The 22,758-nt window shown below is 40.6% G+C and overlaps 1 protein-coding gene across 1 annotated transcript; it reads left to right on the top strand.

Annotated features, from left to right (window-relative positions):
• Positions 1-1,223: 1,223 nt before the first annotated feature.
• LOC104215669 (uncharacterized) lies at positions 1,224-3,551 on the top strand. Its single transcript, XM_009765520.2, has 4 exons — positions 1,224-1,614; positions 1,910-2,535; positions 2,616-3,131; positions 3,274-3,551. Exons 1-4 carry the CDS (start codon positions 1,353-1,355, stop codon positions 3,403-3,405), a joined length of 1,536 nt encoding a protein of 511 aa, XP_009763822.1. The 5' UTR covers positions 1,224-1,352; the 3' UTR covers positions 3,406-3,551.
• The last annotated feature ends 19,207 nt before the right edge of the window (positions 3,552-22,758 follow it).

Genomic DNA, 22,758 nt, shown 5'->3' with positions numbered 1-22,758 from the left:
AATTTTAATTGTTAGCCTAAAAAGGTTATAATTTTGACATTGTTTAAGGTTATTACTTTAGCAGATAAATTAAATTTCGAACACATTAAGAATGTCACTTAATTTGGTCAACTTAAAATCTAATGCTAATTAGGAAGAATACTAAAGACATAGAATTCCATGTGAACAAATAATTGGATATTTATTTTTATTGAAGGAAAAATAAGTTTTCTTAAAGTGCCTAACATGCCATGCTTAGCTATCGGTAAACCATAACAATCTGAAGTTGTCAAAGACTAACCAATTTTGGTGTATTCTCACCGAATGGTGATCCATCTACCCTACCTTCTTCTTGTGGGGGTAGTATTGGGTTTTAAGCATTTTTATTGTCACCAAAAATTAAAATGACTTTAATAGTATTTTAATATTGGAAAATAACATTTGCTACTTAAAGTCTTCAAAAGCATAATTCTCAAAAGAAAATAAAGAATATAATTCTTGTACTTTCTCTTCCCTCAAACATGATAAAAAGGCATCCCTTTATGTTCAAGAATACCAATTTTTCTTAGGCTCAAAGTACTTTCTCATCCCTCAAACATTATAAAATTGCTTTACATATAAGACTTCAATTTTTTAAAATAAGTCTAAGTTTCTTTATTCCAGAGGACAAGATTCCATGTTACATGTGACATAAGGAACATAGTTCACTTTCATTTATTGCTTTTGAATTGGATATACAACTTATCTGTAACATCATTATTATATAATAACTACTCACTACAAAAATCAAGTTTTTTATGGAATAAATTTTCATACTATGTTATAATATATGTTCTTTATAACAACATTTCGCTATAAAAGCCAAAATAATCCGGAACAAATGAGGTTGTTATAAAGAGATTTGACTGTATAAATTTTAGTTCCAGCTTAACATTTCAAAGGAACATGAATTGACAGTGCAATCGACATCTAGTTTGTTAGTTGATGTTGTTAAAATTATACTCTGGACATTTTGGTTAAAAGAACCTTTCGAATAGTGATTTCAAAATCAAGTTTGAACCTAACCTATTATAGGAAAAAAATGGAGCAAGTGTCAACCACCAACCAGCTGCATTGCATTATTTTCTTTCTACACCTGTACTGCCATAAAAGAGGAAAATTTATTAAAAAGGACAAAAATTAATAAAACAGTCAACTTTCAAATACTTAAAAAACCTGTAAAGGGAGTGATATATACTTGGTCAAAATCTCAAAAATCTGAGGATGTTAGTATCTGCAACAGATTGCACATTATAAATAAATATCTATATCTATATCAAGTCCTTCACATTAAATATATAAGCTAGTGTACATTCTAGGCCAAAAACATAGACATGGCTCAACAAGAAATGTCATTTTCTTGGTTCAGTTTGCTTTCTCTTTTGGTATTCAAAGTGTTTGTTTGTGGTGTTTTCTCCTTAAATCCAAATGGAAGTGAGTACATTTCAGCTGTTGGGGATCCAGGGATGAGATCAGACTCGTTAAGGGTGGCGATAGAGGCATGGAACCAATGCAATGAAGTTGGAGAAGAAGCGCCCAAAATGGGAAGCCCAAGAGCTGCAGAATGCTTTGATGTTCTTAATTCTCAGCAACAGGGTCAGTTGAACTTCCTTTTTTCCTTTTTTTTTTCTTCTTTTTGTTATTCTATTTTCTTGAAAGGGAGTCTTGACGTAACTGGTAAAGTAGTTGCCATGTGACCAAAAGGCCACGGGTTCAAGCCGTGGAAACAGCCTCTTGCAGAAATGCAGGTTAAGGCATGCGTACAGTAGACCCTTGTGGTCCGACCCTTCCCCGGACCCCGCGCATAGCGATAGCTTAGTGCACCGGACTGCCCTGTAATCTTATTTTCTTGGTTTATGTTTGAAATGTTTAATGTTTTTTGTTTCTATAGGGAGAAATTGTTCTGCCTGTACTAGAGTTCCACCCTCATTGGTACACAGAGTTACTGAAGAGGACAACTTGCTAGGGATAGGAAAATCTTTTGATGGATTAGATAAAAGGGCACTTTTTAATCCAGACCTTTATGCAGCAGAGAAAGAACTGTATTTAGGATCAAAATGTCAAGTTGATGACAAGCCAAATCCATGGCAATTTTGGATGATCATGCTTAAGAGTGGTAATATGGATACTTATGCTGCTAAATGTCCGAAAAACGGTCACAAAGTAGGTCCATTTGGTCCTCCTAGCCAATTTCCATGTTTTGGTAAAGGATGTATGAATCAGCCATTGATTTACCACAATTACACATATTTACAAGGTCCTAATGAGACTACACTTAAAGGAGGTTTTTATGGATCATGGGATTTGGATTCTGGTTTGAGCCAAACAAGTGTAAATGAGAACATTTCTTACTATTCTGTAACATGGCAGAAAGAACTAGGACAAGGAAGCTGGATTTTTCACCATGTTTTAAGGACCTCAACAAAGTATCCTTGGTTGATGCTTTACCTTAGATCAGATGCCACATCTGGTTTTTCTGGTGGATACCATTATCAAACTAGGGGCATGTCAAAAATTGTAAGTAAAAATATAAACTTTTTTTTGCGATTTTGTACATTTTTATGACTACCCTTTTGAAATGTTAAATTTTTATGCAGATACCAGAATCACCAAATTTTAAGGTAAGATTCACATTGAATGTGATCAATGGGGGAGGTCCAAATAGCCAATTTTATCTAATGGATATGGGAAGCTGTTGGAAAAACAATGGACAGCCATGTAATGGAGATGTAACTACAGATGTAACAAGATATAGTGAGATGATCTTGAATCCAGCAACACCATCCTGGTGCAAACCAGATAACCCAAAATTGTGCCCTCCATATCACACATTTCCTAATGGAACAAGAGTTCATCGAAGCGAGACGTCTCGTTTTCCCTATGAGGCTTATCATTTGTATTGTGCACCAGGGAATGGGGAGCATGTTGAGCAGCCTAGTGTTCCATGTGATCCTTATAGTAATCCTCAACCTCAGGAGATTTTGCAGATTTTGCCACATCCTGTTTGGGGAGAATATGGTTATCCTACTACCAAAGGACAAGGTTGGATTGGAGATCCAAAAACATGGGAGCTTGATGTTGGGAGGCTGTCCCAATCCCTATATTTTTACCAGGTTTGGATCAATACTCTCTTTTCTTAGTTTCAAAGTATACAATTTAGAGCAATTTTTGTCGGATTTAAGTTATATACAGTAACAGGTAATATTTTTTTATACTATTAGTACAGATTACTGATGCAAAATGTTTTTAATGCAGGATCCAGGCACTGTACCAGCAAAGAGGAAGTGGAGTTCAATTGACTTGGGAACTGAAATTTATAGAGACGCTAATCAAGTGGCAGAGTGGACTGTCTCTGATTTTGACATTCTTGTACCCAATAACAATTAGAAGTATTAAATGTTAAAAGAACTCATGTTTTACCCATAAAGGATGAATGGAAAAAGATTCTAATGAATCCTTTCTTTTTTTTGGTTCTTCATTATTCTGTTATTTGAATTCTTTTTTAATTTAAGCAATAGTTTTTCCTTTTTTTCTTTTTTAGGCTTAAAAAGTGGAAGTGGTTGAACCAACCATGTTACAAACAACTGGTCGGGAGTGTAATTGGAGATTAGAAGTCAAACATGGAAGATTTATTTATATAATAATTTTTTCCTAAATGATAAACGTGTCCTTAAGTGCTATTACAGTTTGTCCTGTCCTTTCATGTCGATTCTCACATAGCTCGTATTTGTTCCCAATATCAATTAATCAACTAAAACTTCAATATCAAAGAGAGTTAAAATTGAGTAATGAATATTCTGTTCCCTTGTTATGCAAAAGATAAAACAAATTTTCTTTAATTCAAGACAATCATATCCTTCCATTTGGAACAATGATGCAATCTCTTATTTCCTTAAAAAAAAAAATTCAATATTACTATTCAGAGAGTTCAATAATTTATTCTTACATTCTTTTTTAAAAAAAAAGTTAAATATTTTAAGAAGTCGTAAATTTGTTTAATTTTTTCTTTTATTGCATCGGGGAAGGGGGAGGGAAAGAGGAATAATGAGAATCAATCCACTTCTTCGTGGAGTAAATTGATTGGCACTCGGTATTCACCAAATCGGCATATGCATGATATGTGTTTGAACATAGACTTTTCTTACTTAACTATAATTAATTGAGGCTGAATACATACGGAGACACTTAAAGTTGGCACGATCTTTCATTTAGACACCTGAACTTAAGAGAGTTCCTATTGAGCATTTTTACTACCTGAAACTTATTCCAATTGAGCACTTATTTGACAATCAGTCAAACTTACAAAGTTTGTGCAATACACTCGCTGATGACGTGGCGAATGACGAATAAAAAAATGACATATATTATTTTGAGTAAAAAAAAAAGAAAAAACTATGTTAAATCTATTTAATAAACAAAATAAAATAACATTCTAAAAAAGAAAAGAAAAGCTTAATTTACACCCAACCAAGAAAGAAAACATTTAAAAAAATTGAGAATTGGTGTTCTGGAAATCAGTGGTCTCAGTGATCTTCACTTTTTTCATGTGTGTTCTTGTTCCAAGCACGATTTTAATCCAAATTTTTAAGAGAAACTCCTCCAAATTTGTTATAACTTCAGCTAAAGATTCCCCATGACGACCCGAAGACAACCCCAATATTAATTTCCCAAACTTTTATTAAATCAAGTAACCCATTTTAAACCTTCAAGCTTTTTAAAGACCCCATTAATGGTGTTTAGGGTACGAGCCCTAACTATTAGCATCTGGTCATAATACTTGTTGACTTTCTCCATGGTAATCTCCACATTAGAACTTCTACTAGACCTCACAAATGACATTTGCATAGTACTGAACAAACAACCAACTTCATTATCAGTCAAATCTCCATTGATAACACCATTTTGCTTTAGCAACCTCACGTCCTTAGCAGTATCTGCAATCCCACTCATTAGATTGATATATTTGGCAAATTCGAGCTTGGATTTGGACATGGCAGCTTCATAGACCACCAAATTTCTAAGTATGACTTCTGAACCAGCATTCATAGCGATCACAGGAAGGTAAAAAGTTGAAGCAGCTTGATCTTCTTCTACTTCTTCTTCTTCTTCTTCTTCTTCTTCTTCTTCTTCTTCTTCTTCTTCTTCTTCTTCTTCTTCTTCTTCTTCTTCTTCTTCTTCTTCTTCTTCTTCTTCTTCATTTTAGTCTCAGTTCTCTGCTTCTACTTCTTCATTTCAGTCGGAGAAGATGACGGAAAGTGGAGGAGGTAATGGTGGAGGACATAAAGAAGAAGAAGGAAATAAAAAAAACAAAAAAAAATATGTTTTTTGGGCTTTTCACGCGCCCATAGTGGGTGAAATTCACTCTATTTGCCAACTCAGCAAGAAGTGTTTAATTGGAACAAAGTTCATCTAACGTACGTGCTCAATAGGAACTCTCTTAAGTTCAGGTGTCTAAATGAAAGATCGTGCCAACTTTAAGTGTCTCCGTATGTATTCAGCCATTAATTAAAAAAGAATAAAAAATCATCAGTAATCCTAAGCAAAAACTTTTTCCAGATATTTTTTCACAGATCCAATTTAGGATCATGACCAGCACCTAGGAGCAAGTGCTCCCAAGTAAGCCTCATCGGTATTTTATAGAAAATCGGACAGAGTTTCCCCCATTTTAGGATTATCCAAGAATAAACCTGTCTTAGAAATTAACAACACAACCAACCAATATCCACCAAAACAAGTTATAATCCTCATCAACGAAGTACTACCAACACAATAATACTAACTCCATCTTCAAAAATATGATAAGTAAGTCTAATACAAGTCAAAAATCTAGATCAATAAAAGAATACTCATGATACTCATAAAAATGACTATGGAGCGGCTCTATGAGTTTCAAGAAAGAGACTACAAAAACAACAACAACATCTCAGTATAATCCCACAAGTGGGGTCTGGGGAGGGTAATATGTACGCAGACCTTACCCTTACCCCGAGGGGCAGAGAGACTGTTTCCAGGAGACCCTCGGCTCAAGAGAGCAACAAGAGACAATATATTAGTACTATCAATAGGCTCATAATAAAACATATAATACATAACATAAAATAAAAATAACAACAATATAAGAAATATAGGAAATACGAAAATGATGGAGAAAAGGATGTAAGGTATACTAATATCCAATAGATATAGCGCTGCATCAGTAGCTGATCAGTAGCATCCTAAGACTAACTCCTAAATGGTTAGTCTCACTCTAGTGCGCTGTATTAATATTCACAAACTACCCTCTAATCTACAACCTTAATGTTTGACCTCCACAATTCCCTGTCAAGGGTCATGTCCTCAGAAATCCTAAGTCGTGCCATGTCCTGCCTGATCACCTCCCCCCAATACTTCTTAGGCCTCCCTCTACCTCTCCTCGTGCCCACTACAGCCAGTCGCTCACACCTCCTCACCGGTGCATCAGTGCTCCTCCTCTGAATGTGCCCGAACCATCTGAGTCTTGCTTCCCGCATCTTGTCCTCCATGGGGGCCACGCCCACCTTCTCTCGAATATCTTCATTCCTAATCTTGTCCATCCTTGTATGCCCGCACATCCACCTCAGCATACTCATCTCTGCTACTTTCATCTTCTGGATGTGTGAATTTTTAACCGGCCAACACTCGGTCCCATACAACATAACAGGCCTAACCACTACTCTATAAAACTTACCTTTTAGTAACGGTGGCACTTTCTTGTCACACAAGACTCCCGTTGCTAACCTCCACTTCATCCACCCCACCCCTATACGATGTGTGACATCCTCATCGATCTCCCCGATCCCCTGAATAACTGACCCAAGGTACTTGAAACTACCCCTCTTAGGGATGACTTTCGAGTCGAGCCTCACTTCCACTCCTGCTTTCGTCGACTCGGCCCCAAATTTGCACTCGAGGTATTCCGTCTTCATCCTGCTCAACCTGAAACCTTTATACTCAAGGGCATGTCTCCAAACCTCTAGCCTCTCGTTGACTCCGCATCGTGTCTCGTCAATTAGGACTATGTCATCCGCAAATAGCATGCACTATGGCACCTCCCCTTGAATATGATGTGTTATGGAATCCATCACCAGGGCAAATAGGAAAGGGCTGAACGCAGACCCTTGGTGCAACCCCGTAACAACCGGAAAATGGTCGGAGTCGCCTCCTACTGTCCTAACCCGAGTCTTAGATCCATCATACATGTCTTTAATCGCCCTAATGTAGTCAACCGGGACCCCTTTAACCTCTAGGAATCTCCATAGGACCTCCCTAGGAACCCTGTCGTACGCTTTCTCTAGATCGATAAACACCATGTGGAGATCCTTCTTCTTATACCTGTATTGTTCCATCATCCTCCTAATAAGGTGGACAGCTTCTGTGGTAGATCGCCCCGGCATGAACCCGAACTGGTTATCTGAAATAGACACCGTCCTTCGCACTCTCATTTCTACCACTCTCTCCCAGACTTTCATGATATGACTCAGTAATTTGATACCCCTATAATTGTTACAACTCTGCACATCGCCTTTGTTCTTATACAGCGGAACCATTGTACTCTACCTCCACTCTTCAGGCATCTTATTAGTCTTGAATATAACATTAAACAACCTAGTAAGCCATTCCAAGCATGCTCTACCCACACACTTCCAAAGTTCAACCGAAATTTTGTCTGGCTCGGTAGCTCTGCCCCTCCCCATCTTACGCATTACCTGCATAACCTCGTCGACCTCAATATCCCTACAATAACTTAATTTATGGGGGCTGTTGGCATTCCTCAATTCACCTAGCACAATATCTTGATCCCCTTCTTCATTTAGAAGTTTATGAAAGTAGGTCCTCCATCTCCTCTTAATCTGGTCATCCCCCATCAAAACTTTGCCGTCATCATCTTTTATGCACCTCACTTGGTCCAAATCTCGAGTCGTCCTCTCTCTCACCTTAGCGAGTTGGAATAACTTCTTATCCCCTCCTTTGTTCCCTAGTTCCTCATGCAGACAAGCAAAAGCTGTTGTCTTAGCCTCCATTACTGCCATCTTCGCCTCCTTCCTAGCTACCTTATATCTCTCACTGTTCGCTCTCTTCTCCTCCTCTCCAGAGCTCCCTACGAACCGCAGGTACGCTGCCTTCTTCGCTTCCACTTTATCTTGGACAACTGCATTCCACCACCAGTCTTTGCCCACGCATAAATAACAATCTTTGCCCACGCGAATAAATGCGGGGCTCACCAGGAGATGTCAACTCGTGTACTCTAATTAACGGAATCCTTGCCCGCGTCTATTGCTGTCTCTGTAAAAATAATAGCGGGGAGTGAGTCGCTAGCTCAGTGAGTAATAATATTTAGCCACAACCGTTTTTAATAGAGGACAAGTCAGAAAACATGCTTGTATAATAATCACAAAATCAAATGCCCTTTTTAAAACGGTAATAATAATCAGTCTCATCATGTGTTTCCTATAACAAAATCAATTTAACAATTCAGTAATAAACTCGGTAAGTACTGTGTCATAGAAAATCTTTATATTTGGGAGGTTTCAGAAAAGGATCATGTAATCTGTATCACTGTATGGACCCCTTCGTAAAAGGAGTCAAATATAATTGTAGGTCCCTATTCGAGGGAAAACTGTACCTGTATGTTAGTTCTACCTTCCCACGAGCGAGGGCTCTAACTGTACTCGGTAATCGGTAAATACAAGGTGCACCAAGTCTAACGAACCCGCCATTAGCTACAGGATCTTTTAAAGTCTCCTCCCTTTTATACTTTTCTTTGTAAACAGTAAATCTTCACATGGAAACATTTTCAAAACAGTACAAGGCATTTTAAATTTTTTATCAAATCATGTAATCCAATTTCGGTAACGGTAATCATATCTCTAGTAATAGTAAAACATGTCTAGTAACAATGAGAACATATTAAATAACTGTAACCATCTCAAGTAAACTATTCAGTACCATATCAAGTAAAGGACTTGTCCCACATGCAATTTCAAATATTCGGTAACACATTTTATTTTCAAAATAATGTATAAACCATGTAGGTTAAGAAAACATAAATTGCGGTAAGATTACTACTCACAATACTCGTGTCGAAATACCAAACTCGTCGCCTCGAGCGATCTGTACGACTTTCTTCAATCAATCTATAATCACATCAATATCGATCTTGTGTTAATTTCTTTATTTAAGCTAATTCATAGCTAAATTTAGATTCCAAATCCTTAGAGTTTTATGTTATACCATCAATTCACTGAATTATATTTATCCATGCTTTGAGTAATTCAACTAATCTATAATCTATCAATTTCAAGTTACTCGTATATTTATTTATTTTTTTCAATTTTCTTTTTACCCAAATTATGCCAACTATGTGTATATATCTAAATCATATAGGATCACTATCAACAATACTTTCTTTCGTACCTAACAAAATTATATACACCTAAAAGATAAACTTAAGCAAGTGAAGTAAGAAAGTTTATCTTTTGAACTAAAAAGAATACCTTTAACAAATTGACTTTGTTTCTACGTATATTCCCATATTTAATTCATATTACTACATACAAAGACATTAAGAATTTAATTTGTTTTAAAAAATTAAATCTTCAGTACAAAGTGTTCTACAGTCACCCATGATTCTTCCACAAAGTGCTATGAGTTAGGGAATGATTACTTAATCTTTTTTGTTTCTAATTATATTAGTCAATCTCACTATATAACTCAAATTATTAAATTCATATACTCTCATATTAGTAAAACAAAATATAAGAATACTATATTACCTATTTTCCAAAGTTTGGTTCCAACCTCCTCCTCCTCCTCCTCCTCCTCCTTCTTCTTCTTCTTCTTCTTCTTCTTCTTCCCTTCTCTACATTTTTTTTGCTTATGTTGCAGCAGCGCTGCTTTTCCCTTTCTTCCATTTCCCTTTTCTTTCTTTTTCACGTGGGCTTTTGCCCTTCTTTTAAATTGATTAGGTTTTTTTTTCTTGTATATTTTTTTGTTATGTTAAAAGACCAACACACCCTAACTTAAATATGGGTCACTACATCCTACCCACCTTATGAAATTTTGTCCCCGAATTTAACTCAAGTATGTACCTGTAGACTGAAATAAATGAAGATACTTGACTCGTGTATCATCTTCCACTTCCCAAGTAGCTTATTCAATGGTATGATTTCTCCACAAGACTTCAAAAACCACAATTTCTTTTGACTGTAATTTCCTCACTTGTTTATTGACAATAGCCAACGTCTCCTCCTCGTAAGATAACTTCTCATCGAATGGTATAGTAGGCGCTTCAAGCACTTGAGAGGAGACTTATATATATATATATATATATATATATATATATATATATATATATATATATATATGTATGTATGTATATATATGTATGTATGTATATATATATATTTGCATGGAGACATGAAACACTGGGTGAATATAAGATAACTAAGGAGGAAGTTCCAAATGATATGTCGAAGCTCCCACTCGGTCAAGTATTGTCACGGCCCTGGTCCGCCCTCCGTGAACCATCGTGACGGCACCTAGTCTCCACGACTAGATTAGCCTAAATTGCGGAAGATTACCAAAACTTGCGGAAGTAAAACAAAAAAAATAGAAATAAGGCAATAACAATATTTAAATGTGCCGCTCGACATACACCGTATATAAATCTCAAAAACCAATGTCCAAATCCAAGACCACGAAACCCACGAATCACAAGTTAAGAAAAGAAATACTACATAGCTCTAACTCCAAAATTTGTCTAATAAGAACAGAAAGTACAGAAGGGCTAAATACTAAAAGGCAGGAATGGAAAGGGACTCCTCGGTCTGCGGACGCAGCAAATGTACCTCGAAGTCTCTAAGTAGTCGCCTCCCTCAATGATGGTAGGCCTGAGTAGCGGTACCTGGATCTGCACATGAAAAACATGCGCAGAAGGGACATGAGTACACCATAGTGGTACTCAGTAAGTGCCAAGCCTAACCTCGGTTGAGTAGTGACGAGGAAGGTCAGGGCCCTACTGAGATTAAATAAGATATAAGAGTTAGCAGTGTGGAATAAAATAGTATAAATAAGTGCAACAACAAGAAATAACATAGGATTGAAAGAACAACCACAACTAGAACAGAGACAGAATAAATCACGGAAGGGAAATACAGCTCAACACAGAGATAACAATCGAGAATCTTCCAGGATACCATCCTATAGTCCTAATTACCACTGTCCAATGGATCTCCCAGGATACTGTCCCGTAGTCCATCATATATATCCGAAGGATCTCCCGAGATCCCGTCCCGTAGTCCAACTATCAATGCGCGGGGATCTACCGAAATCCCCATCCATAGTTCCAAATGTAAATACCCAGTACTGGAGGAATCTACTGGGTGCATTCCCGTAGTTCCATATAACTGTGCAGGGGGATCTATCGGGAACTAACTCGCAGTCCCAAAGTAAATGTGCAGGGGGATCTATCGGGAATCTAACCCGCAGTCCCAAAGTAAATGTGCAGGGGGATTTATCGGTAATCTAACCCGCAATCCCAAAGTAAATATACAGAGGGATCTATCGGGAATCTAACCCGCAGTCCCAAAGTAAACAGACAAGGGGGAGCTACCGGAATCGCACATCCGTAGTCCCAATGTAAATACACAACAACAACAAGAAAATATTCAGAGAAAGGAAATTTCATGTTAAGGTAACAAATAATTCTATCCTAGCATGCTGCACAAAGTTTAGGTAAACAAATTGAACAATTAAAGAAATTAAATCACTTAGACATGCTTTCCTAAGCTAACAACAGGTTTAATAGTATAAGTAATAAAAGCAGGAGAAGGAACATACTAATAAGTACTTAAAGAAAATCGGATTTCCAACAATTTGCACAAGTATGCACTCGTCACCTCACGTACAAGGCATTTCAATTACCAAATATATCAATCCTAAGGGGAAGGTCCCCCACACAAGGTTATACAAGCTACTTACCTCGAACAAGAGTAAGTCAACCTGAAACCACACTTTTGCCACGAGTATCCGACTCAAAATGGCCCAAATCTAGTCAATTCAATTGCATATTATAAATAATACCTCAAGTAACTGATTCCACAATTAGATTCTAAGATAATACACGAAATTAGATAAAATGACCAAAATGCCCCTCAGGCCCACGTCTGGAAATCGGGTAAAATTTAAATTTTCAGAATCCTCATACCCTCATGAGTCTAACCATACCAAAAGTATCCAATTCCAATACCATTTGGTCCTTCAAATCATCATTTTACATTTTTGAAAGATTTCACAAGTTTTCTTCCCAAATTCCATCCCAAATCACGAATTAAATGATGAATTCAATGATAGATTCATGTACTCTAGCCAAATCTGAGTTAGAATCACTTACCCCGATGAATTTCTTGAAAAACCTTCAAAAAATCGCCAAAATCCGAGCTCTTTAGGTCAAAATATGAAATAAAATCTAAAACCTAAAACCTCGTATTTATAGAGCACCCCTGGATTTCCACCATTGTGGACCGCACAAAAACGAGTGTTGTCCCCACAAAACCAGTGCGGTCCGCACAAAAACGAGTACTGTCCGCACAGGTTTTGACTGCAGTGATAGGCTTTAGTATTTTGGCCATAACTTTCTCTACAAATGTCCAGATTGTGATTTCTTTATCTTTCTGGAAACTAGACACGAAGGGCTACAACTTTTATTTTTAAATCACCCCAGAATTCCTTGTAGATCACAAGATATAAGCTTCCCAAGTAGGGCCAATGAAATTTTCCTCACCGCGGACCGCACAACACCCACCACGGACGCACTGGATTTTGTGTGGACCGCACTGGTGGGTGTCGAGGCCTGCAACTCTTTTGGACCTTCAACATCTTTGATTTTCAGCCTAAAACATCCCGGAACCTACCGAAACTCACTCGAGTCCCCGGAACTTCAAACCAATTATGCCAACACATCCTATGACATCGTTCAAACTTGTTCAAACCTTCGGAACTCTCACAACAACATCAAATCACTAATTTAACATAGGATTCAAGCCTAAGAACTCCAAGAACTCTTAAATTATGCTTTCGATCAAAAAGTCTATCAAACCTCACCCGAATGACCTGAAATTTTGCAAGCACGTCACATTCAACACTACGGAGCTACTCAAACTTTCGGAATTCCATTCCGACCCTTAGATCAAAATCTCACTATCGGACCGGAAACTTCAAAAATTTGACTTTCGGTATTTCAAGCGTAAATTAGCTACGGACCTCCAAAACACAATCTGAATACGCCTCTAAGCCCGAAATCACCCAACGGAGCTAACGGAACAGTCGGATTTCCATTCCAAGACCGTCTTCATACTATTCCGACTGCGGTCAACTTTCCAACACTTAAGTTCTCATTCTGGGACTAAGTGTCTCAGAACTCCCCGAACCTCAAAATCGAACATCCCGGCAAATCAAAATAGAAGAAATAAACTCGGGAAAACAATTAATAGGGGATCAGGGCGTTAATTCTTAAGATGACCGGCCGGGTCGTCACATCCTCCTACACATAAACATTCATTCGTCCTTGAACGAGCATAGAGACATATCTGAAGTAGTGAAAAAATGAGGGTAACGGCTACACATATCCTGCTCGGTCTCCCAGGTCGCCTCCTCGACCGGCTGACCCCGCCACTGAACCTTCACTGATGCAATGTTCTTTGACCTCAGCTTTCTAACCTGTTTGTCCAATATTGCCACTGGCTCTTCAACATAAGATAAATCCTTGTCCAATTAGACTGAACTGAAATCCAACACGTGCGACGGATCACTGTGATACCTCTAGAGCATCGAAACATGGAATATCGGATGAACTCCTACCAAGCTGGGAGGTAAGGCAAGCTCATATACAACCTTCCCAACACGCTTCAATATCTCAAAAGGGCCAATAAACCTCGGACTCAACTTCCCTTTCTTCCCAAATCTCATGATGCCCTTCATAAGCGAAACCCGAAGCAAAACCCGCTCTCCATCCATATAGGAAACATCACGAACCTTCCGATCCGTGTAACTCTTCTATCTGGACTAGGCTGTGCGGATTCTATCCTAAATCACCTTAACCTTCTCTAAAGCATCCTGAACCAAATCTGTGCCCAATAGTCTAGCCTCACCCGGCTCAACCCAACCCACCGGGGATCTACACCATCTCTAATATAAAGCCTCATACGGTGCCATCTAAATACTGGATTGATAGCAGTTGTTGTAAGCAAACTACGCCAATGGCAAGAATTGATCCCAAGACCCTCTAAACTCAATCACACACACATGGAGCATATCCTCAAGAATCTGAATAGTGCGCTCGGACTGTCCGTCCGTCTAAGGGTGAAATGTTGTACTCAACTCTACCCGAGTACCCCACTCATGCTGAACGGACTTCCAGAACCATGATGTGAATTATGTACCTCTATCTGAAATGATGGACACTGGAATACCATGCAGACGAACAATCTCCCGGATATAAATTTCCGCCAACCGCTCCGAAGAGTAAGTCGTACACACAAGAATGAAATGAGCGGACTTGGTCGGCCGATTCACAATCACCCAAATAGCATCGAACTTCCTCAAAGTCAGTGGGAGCCCAACTACAAAGTCCATAGTGATCCGCTCCCACTTCCACTCCGAAATCTCTATCTGCTGAAGCAACCTACCCGGTCTCTAGTGCTCATACTTCACTTGCTGACAGTTGAGGCACCGAGCTACAAATCCAACTATATCCTTCTTCATCTGCCTCCAATAGTAGTGCTGCCTCAAATCCTGATACATTTTCGCGGCACCCGAATGAATGGAATACCGCGAGATATGGGCCTCCTCCAGAATCAACTCCCGAAGCCCATTAACATTGGGTACACAAACCCGACCCTGCATACTCAATACTCCGTCCTCGCCAATAGTCACATCTCTGGCATCACCATGCTGAACCTTGTCCTTCAATACAAGCAAATGAGGGTCATCATACTACCGCTACCTGATACGATCAAATAAGGAAGACCGAAAAACCATGCAAGCTAGAAACTGACTGGGCTCCGAAAGATCCAATCTCACAAACTATCTGGCTAAGGCCTGAACATCCATCGCCATACATAAGTCAAACTCCCCAAACTCTCTGCCCAGTGACTCAAAGCATCGGCCACCACATTGGCCTTACCCGGGTGATACAAAATAGTGATGTCATAGTCCTTTAGCAACTTTAACCACCGCCTCTGGTGCAAATTTGGATCCTTTTGCTTGAACAGGTGCAGCAAGCTCCGATGGTCAGTATAAATATCACAGGGAACCCCGTATAAATAATGGCGACAAATCTTCAGGGCGTGAACAATGGCAGCTAACTCAAGGTCGTGAACAAGGTAGTTCTTCTCATGTACCTTTAACTGTTTGGACGCGTAGGCAATCACCCTACCGTCCTGCATCAACACCGCTCTGAGGCCAATACTTGAGGCATCATAATAGACCATATAAGACCCTGAACCTATAGACAATATCAAAACTGGGGCTGTAGTCAACACTGTCTTGAGCTTCTGAAAGCTCGCCTCACACTCCTCCATCCACTGAAATGGAGCACCCTTCTAGGTCAACCTGGTCATAGGGGCTGCAAATGATGAAAACCCCTCCAAAAAACGACGGTAGTAACCCGCTAGGCCAAGGAAACTGCGGATCTCGGTAGCTGAGGATGATCTGGGCAAACCCTTCACGACCTTTATCTTCTTCAGATCTACCTGAATACCCTCACTCGATACCACGTGGCCTAAGAATGCCACTGAATCCAACCAAAACTCATATTTCGAGAACTTAGCATATAACTTCTTCTCTCTCAAAGTTTGAAGCACAGTCCTCAGGTGCTGCTCATGATCTTCCCGACTCCGGGAATACACCAGAATATCATCAATAAAGACAATGACGAACGAGTCAAGATACGGTCGGAACAGACTGTGCATCAAATGCATAAAGGCTGATGGGGCATTGGTCATCCCAAACAACATAACAAGGAACTCATAACGACCATACCGAGTCCTAAAAGCAGTCTTTGGGATATCTGGCTCCTAAATCTTCAACTGATGGTAACCTGAGCGCAAGTCAATCTTAGAAAACACCTGTGCGCCCTGAAGCTAGTCAAACAGATCATCAATACGAGGCAAAGGATAACGATTCTTCCCTATCACTTTGTTCAACTGGCGATAATCAATACACATACGCATAGAACCATCTTTTTTCCTCACAAACAAGACAGAAGCACTCCAAGGTGATACACAAGGCCGAATAAACCCTTATCAAGCAATTCCTATAACTGATCCTTCAACTCCTTCAACTCAGGAGGAGCCATACGATACGGGGGAATAGAAATGGGTTGAATGCCCGGCAACAGATCAATGCTAAAAAATCAATATCTCTATCAGGCGACATGCCCAGAAGGTCAGTTGGAAACACATCGGGAAAATCTCGTACTACTGGAACTGAATCAACTGAAGGGGTATCAATACTGACATCTCTCACATAAGCTAAATACGCGTCACACCCCTTCTCAACCATACACTGAGCTTTAAGAAAAGAAATAACTCTACTGGGAGTGTGATCTAAAGTACTTCTACACTCAACACGCAGTATACCTGGCATAGCCAGTGTCACGGTTTTGGCGTGACAATCAAGAATAGCATAATGGGGCGACAACCAGTCCATGCCCAAGATAATGTCAAAATCTACCATGCTGAGCAACAATAAATCGGCTCTGGTCTCAAAACTACTAAGAGCAACCAAACACGACCAATAAATGCGGTCCACAACAAGAGAATCTCCCACAGGAGTAGAAACATAAACAGAAAAACTCAAAGAATCCCGAGGTACACCCAAATGCGGAGCAAAATAAGAAGACACACAAGGATAGGCGGAGCCTAGATCGAATAAACCGATGCATCTCTATGACAAACCAGGACAATACCTGTGATGACAGAATCAGAGGCGGCAACCTCGGTATAGGCAGGAAAGGGTAGAATATCTGGCCTGGCCTTCCCCTCTAGCTGGCTGGGCAGGTGGGGTAGCAATTGGTGCGGTGATCATAGCTTGAGAACTCCACGGAGAGCGCTATAGCTGAGAAGTCTGTGGGGTGCACTCCTCCCAAGTCTAGGGCAATCCCTCACCATATGGCATGTGTCACCACACTTAAAACAAGCTCTGGGAGGATGTGGCAGTGGAAACTGTGCGGTGCGGGTACTCCAAGACCCCTGAACACCTGAAACACTGTGTGAAATCTGAGATGCAAACTGAGCTGGCTGACCCACAAAACCTCTACCATGTCATACTCTTCCTCCAAAATAAGGACCAGTGGGTTTTCCCAGTCTATGAGGTCTACTCACTCCCCTATACTCTCCCTCTTGACCTCGTCTGCCCTCTCTCTCCTAGACCCACCTGTCCTCTACTCGGCGAGGGGTCCTCACTACCCACTGAACTGGAACCATAAGCTGTGTCGCTATGACACCTGGAACCTAACCAATGTGAAATCACTGCTCTGGAGCGGGGGAGGCAGAAGTCTGGGTCCCTCCCTCGACCTGTGAAGTAGTTGGTACAACCTGAATCAACCCCGCCTGAACTAATGTACCAAACATGCTCAGGAACTGTGCTAATGTCTCTTGAAGTGCTGGAGTAGTAGTAGCAGTAGGCTTATCTGATGCCTGGGCTTTGACTGGAACTGCTGGTGACTCTTCGGTGGCAGCTCGCACGGATGCTATGGCACCACGTGCACGTCCTCGGCCTCTACCCCGGCCCCGAACTCTAACGGCTCTCGCAGGGGGCGCGGGTGTCTGATCATCTCTAGTAGCACGTGTCCTCACCATCTGTGAGAGAATAGAAGACAGAAGTTTAGGATTGTGATGTCAAAAATCTCGCACGACAGGGAAATCAAATAAAGTGGAATTTTTCTAATGGTTGCGTATCCTCTTGTAGATAATTACAGACATTTCCGTACCGATCAGCGAGACTCCAATAAATCAGCTTGTGATCCATGACTCCTATGAACCTAGAGCTCTGATACCAACTTGTCACGACCCCGGTTCGCCTTCCGTGAACCATCGTGATGATACCTAGTCTCCACGACTAGGTAAGCCTAAATTGCGGAAGATAACCAAAACTTGTAGAAGTAAAACAAAAAAAAACTGAAATAAGGAAATAACAGTATTTAAATGTGCCGCTCGACATACACCATATAGTAATAAAAGCAGGAGAAGGAACACACTAATAAGTACTTAAAGAAAACCGGATTTCCAACAATTTGCACAAGTACGCACTCGTCACTTCACGTACAAGGCATTTCAATTACCAAATATATCAATCTTAAGAGGAAGGTCCCCCACACAAGGTTAGACAAGCCACTTACCTCGAACAAGCACAAGTCAACCCGAAACTACGCTTTTGCCACGAGTATCCGACTCCAAATGGCCCAAATCTAGTCAATTCAATTGCATATTGTAAATAATACCTCAAGTAACTGATTCCACAATTAAATTCTAAGATAATAGACGAAATTGGGTAAAATGACCAAAATGCCCCTCGGGCCCACGTCTCGGAATCGGGTAAAATTTACATTTTCAGAATCCTCATACTCTCAAGAGTCTAACCATACCAAAATTATCCAATTCCGATACCATTTGGTCCTTCAAATCATCATTTTACATTTTTGAAAAATTTCACAAGTTTTCTTCCCAAATTCCATCCCAAATCACGAATTAAATGATGAATTCAATGATAGATTCATGTACTCTAGCCAAATCTGAGTTAGAATCACTTACCCCAATGAATTTCTTGAAAAACTTTCAAAAAATCGCCAAAATCCGAGCTCTCTAGGTCAAAATATGAAATAAAACCCAAAACCTCGTATTTATAGAGCACCCCCGGATTTCCACCACTGCGGACCGCACAAAAATGAGTGATGTTTGCACAAAACTAGTGCAGTCCGCACAAAAACAAGTGCTGTCCGCACATGTTTTGACTGAAGTGACAGACTTTAGTATTTTGGCCATAACTTTCTCTACAATGTCCAAATTGTGATTTCTTTACCTTTCTGGAAACTAGACACGAAGGGCTTTTATTTTTGAATCATCCCAAAATTCCTTGTAGATCACAAGATATGAGCTTCCAAAGTAGGACCAGTGAAATTTTCCTCACCGCGGACCGCACCGCATTTTGTGCGGCCGCACAGCCCCCACTGCGGACGCACTGGATTTTGTGCGGACCGTACTGGTGGGTTCCGAGGCCTGCAACTCTTCTGGACCTGCAACAACTTTGATTTTCCGCCTAAAACATCTCGGAACCTACCCGGAACTCACCCAAGTCCCCGGGACTTCAAACCAATTGTGCCAACACATCTCATGACATCGTTCAAATTTGTTCAAAACTTCGGAATGCTCACAACAACATCAAATCACTAATTTAACATAGGATTCAAGCCTAAAAACTCCAAGAACTCTTAAATTATGCTTTCGATCAAAAAGTCTATCAAACCTCACCCGAATGACCTAAAATTTTTCAAGCACGTCACATTCAGCACTACAGAGCTACTCCAACTTTCATAATTCCATTCCGACCCTTAGATCAAAATCTCACTATCGGACTGGAAACTTCAAAAATTTGACTTTCGGCATTTCAAAGCCTAAATTAGCTACGAACCTCCAAAACACAATTCGAACACGCCCTTAAGCCTGAAATCACCCAATGGAGCTAACGAAAAAGTTAGATTTCCATTCCGATACCGTTTTCATATTATTCCGACTATGGTCAACTTTCCAACACTTAAGCTCTCATTTTGGGACTAAGTGTCCCAAAATTTCCCGAAACTCATAATCGAACATCCCGACAAATCAAAATAGCAGAAATAAACTCGGGACAACAATTAATAAGGGATCGGGGCATTAATTCTTAAGATGCCCAGCCGGGTCATCACATCCTCCTACACTTAGACATTCATTCATCCTCGAACGCGCATAGAGACATACCTAAAGTAGTGAAAAAAGGAGGGTAACGGCTGTGCATATCCTACTCGGTCTCCCAGGTCGCCTCCTCGACCGACTAACCCCGCCACTGAACCTTCACTGATGCAATGTTCTTTCACCTAAGATTTCTAACCTGTCTGTCCAATATTGTCACTGGCTCCTTAATATAAGATAAATCCTTGTCCAATTAGACTGAACTGAAATCCAACACGTGCGACGGATCACCGTAATACCTCTGAAGCATCGAAACATGGAATACCGGATGAACTCCTGCCAAGCTGGGAGGTAAGGCAAGCTCATATGCAACCTCCCTAACATGCCTCAATATCTCAAAAGGACAATAAACTTCGGACTCAACTTCCCTTTCTTCCCAAATCTCATGATGCCCTTCATAGGCGAAACCCGAAGCAGAACCCGCTCTCCAGCCATATAGGAAACATCACGAACCTTTCGATCCGCGTAACTCTTCTATCTGGACTAGGTTGTGCAGAGTCTATCTTGAATCACCTTAACCTTCTCTAAAGCATCCTGAACCAAATCTAAGCCCAATAGTCTAGCCTCACCCGGCTCAACCCAACCCACCGGGGATCTACACCATCTCTCATATAAAGCCTCATACGGTGCCATCCGAATACTGGATTGATAGCAATTGTTGTAAGAAAACTACGCCAATGGCAAGAATTGATCCCAAGACCCTCCAAACCCAATCACACATGCATGGAGCATATCCTCAAGAATCTGAATAGTGCGCTCGGACTGTCCGTCCGTCTGAGGGTGAAATGCTGTACTCAACTCTACCCGAGTACCCAACTCATGCTGAACGGACTTACAGAACTGTGATGTGAACTGTGTACCTCTATCTGAAATGATAGACACTAGAATACCATGCAGACGAACAATCTCCCGGATATAAATCTCCGCCAACCGCTCCGAAGAGTAATTAGTACACACAAGAATGAAATGAGCAGACTTGGTCGGCCGATTCACAACACCCAAATAGCATCGAACTTCCTCAAAGTCAGTGGGAGCCCAACTACAAAGTCCATAGTGATCCGCTCCCACTTCCACTCTAGAATCTCTATCTGCTGAAGCAACCTACCCGGTCTCTAGTGCTCATACTTCACCTGCTGACAGTTGAAGCACCGAGCTACAAATCCAACTATATCCTTCTTCATCCGCCTTCACCAGTAGTGATGCCTCAAATCCTGATACATTTTCGCGGCACCTGGATGAATAGAATACCGCGAGCTATGGGCCTCCTCTAGAATCAAATCCCGAAGCCCATCAACATTAGGTACACAAACCTGACCGTGCATCCTCAATACTCTATCCTCGCCAATAGTCACATCTCTGGTATCACCATGCTGAACCTTGTCCTTCAAGACAAGCAAATGAGGGTCATCATACTGCTGCTACCTGATACGATCAAATAAGGAAGACCGAAAAACCATGCAAGCTAGAATCTGACTGGGATCCGAAAGATTCAATCTCACAAACTGGCTGGCTAAGGCCTGAACATCCATCACCATAGGCCTCTCCGATGCTGGTAAATAATCCAAACTCCCCAAACTCTATGCCCGGCGACTCAAAGCATCGACCACCACATTGGCCTTGCCCGGGTGATACAAAATAGTGATGTCATAGTCCTTTAGCAACTCTAACCACCGCCTCTGGTGCAAATTTAGATCCTTTTGCTTGAACAGGTGGTGCAAGCTCTGATGGTCAGTATAAATCCCACAGGGAACCCCATATAAATAATGGCGCCAAATCTTTAGGGCGTGAACAATGGCAGCTAACTCAAGGTCGTGAACATGGTAGTTCTTCTCATGTATCTTCAACTGTTTGGACACGTAGGCAATCACCCTACCGTCCTGCATCAACTCCGCTCTGAGGCCAATCCTCGAGGCATCATAATAGACCATATAAGACCCTGAACCTGTAGACAATATCAAAATTGGGGTTGTAGTCAACATTGTCTTGAGCTTCTGAAAGCTCGCCTCACACTCCTCCATCCACTGAAACGGAGCACCCTTCTAGGTCAACCTGGTCATAGGGGCTGCAATCGATGAAAACCCCTTCAAAAAACGACGGTAGTAACCCGCTAGGCCAAGGAAACTGCGGATATCGGTAGCTGAGGATGGTCTGGGCAAACCCTTCACGGCCTCTATCTTCTTCAGATCCACTTGAATACCCTCACTCGATACCACGTGGCCTAAGAATGCCACTGAATCCAACCAAAATTCACATTTTGAGAACTTAGCATATAACTTCTTCTCTCTCAAAGTTTGAAGCACAGTCCTCAGGTGCTGCTCATGATCTTCCCGACTCCGGGAATACACCAGAATATCATCAATAAAGACAATGACGAACGAGTCAAGAGACGGCCAGAACAGACTGTGCATCTAATGCATAAAGGCTGCTGGGACATTGATCAGCCCAAACAATATAACAAGGAACTCGTAACGACCATACTGAGTCCTGAAAGCAGTCTTTGGGATATCTGGCTCCTAAATCTTCAACTGATAGTAACTTGAGCGCAATTCAATCTTAGAAAACACCCGTACGCCCTGAAGCTAGTCAAACAGATCATCAATACGAGGCAAAGGATAACGATTCTTCCCTATCACTTTGTTCAACTGGCGATAATCAATACACATACGCATAGAACCATTTTTTTCCTCACAAACAAGACAAGAGCACTCCAAGGTGATAC

This window comes from Nicotiana sylvestris, chromosome 2, assembly GCF_000393655.2.
Source record: "Nicotiana sylvestris chromosome 2, ASM39365v2, whole genome shotgun sequence".
NCBI lineage: Eukaryota > Viridiplantae > Streptophyta > Magnoliopsida > Solanales > Solanaceae > Nicotiana > Nicotiana sylvestris.
Note: the sequence above shows the minus strand (reverse complement) of the source record. Positions and strands in the feature narration are given on the sequence as shown.

Coding starts and splice junctions, on each gene's coding strand:
- LOC104215669 (XM_009765520.2), top strand. CDS start 1,353: ATGGCTCAACAAGAAATGTCATTTTCTTGGTTCAGTTTGCTTTCTCTT. Junction 1,615..1,909: donor TCTTAATTCTCAGCAACAGG/GTCAGTTGAACT, acceptor TTGTTTCTATAG/GGAGAAATTGTTCTGCCTGT. Junction 3,132..3,273: donor AATCCCTATATTTTTACCAG/GTTTGGATCAAT, acceptor TTTTTAATGCAG/GATCCAGGCACTGTACCAGC.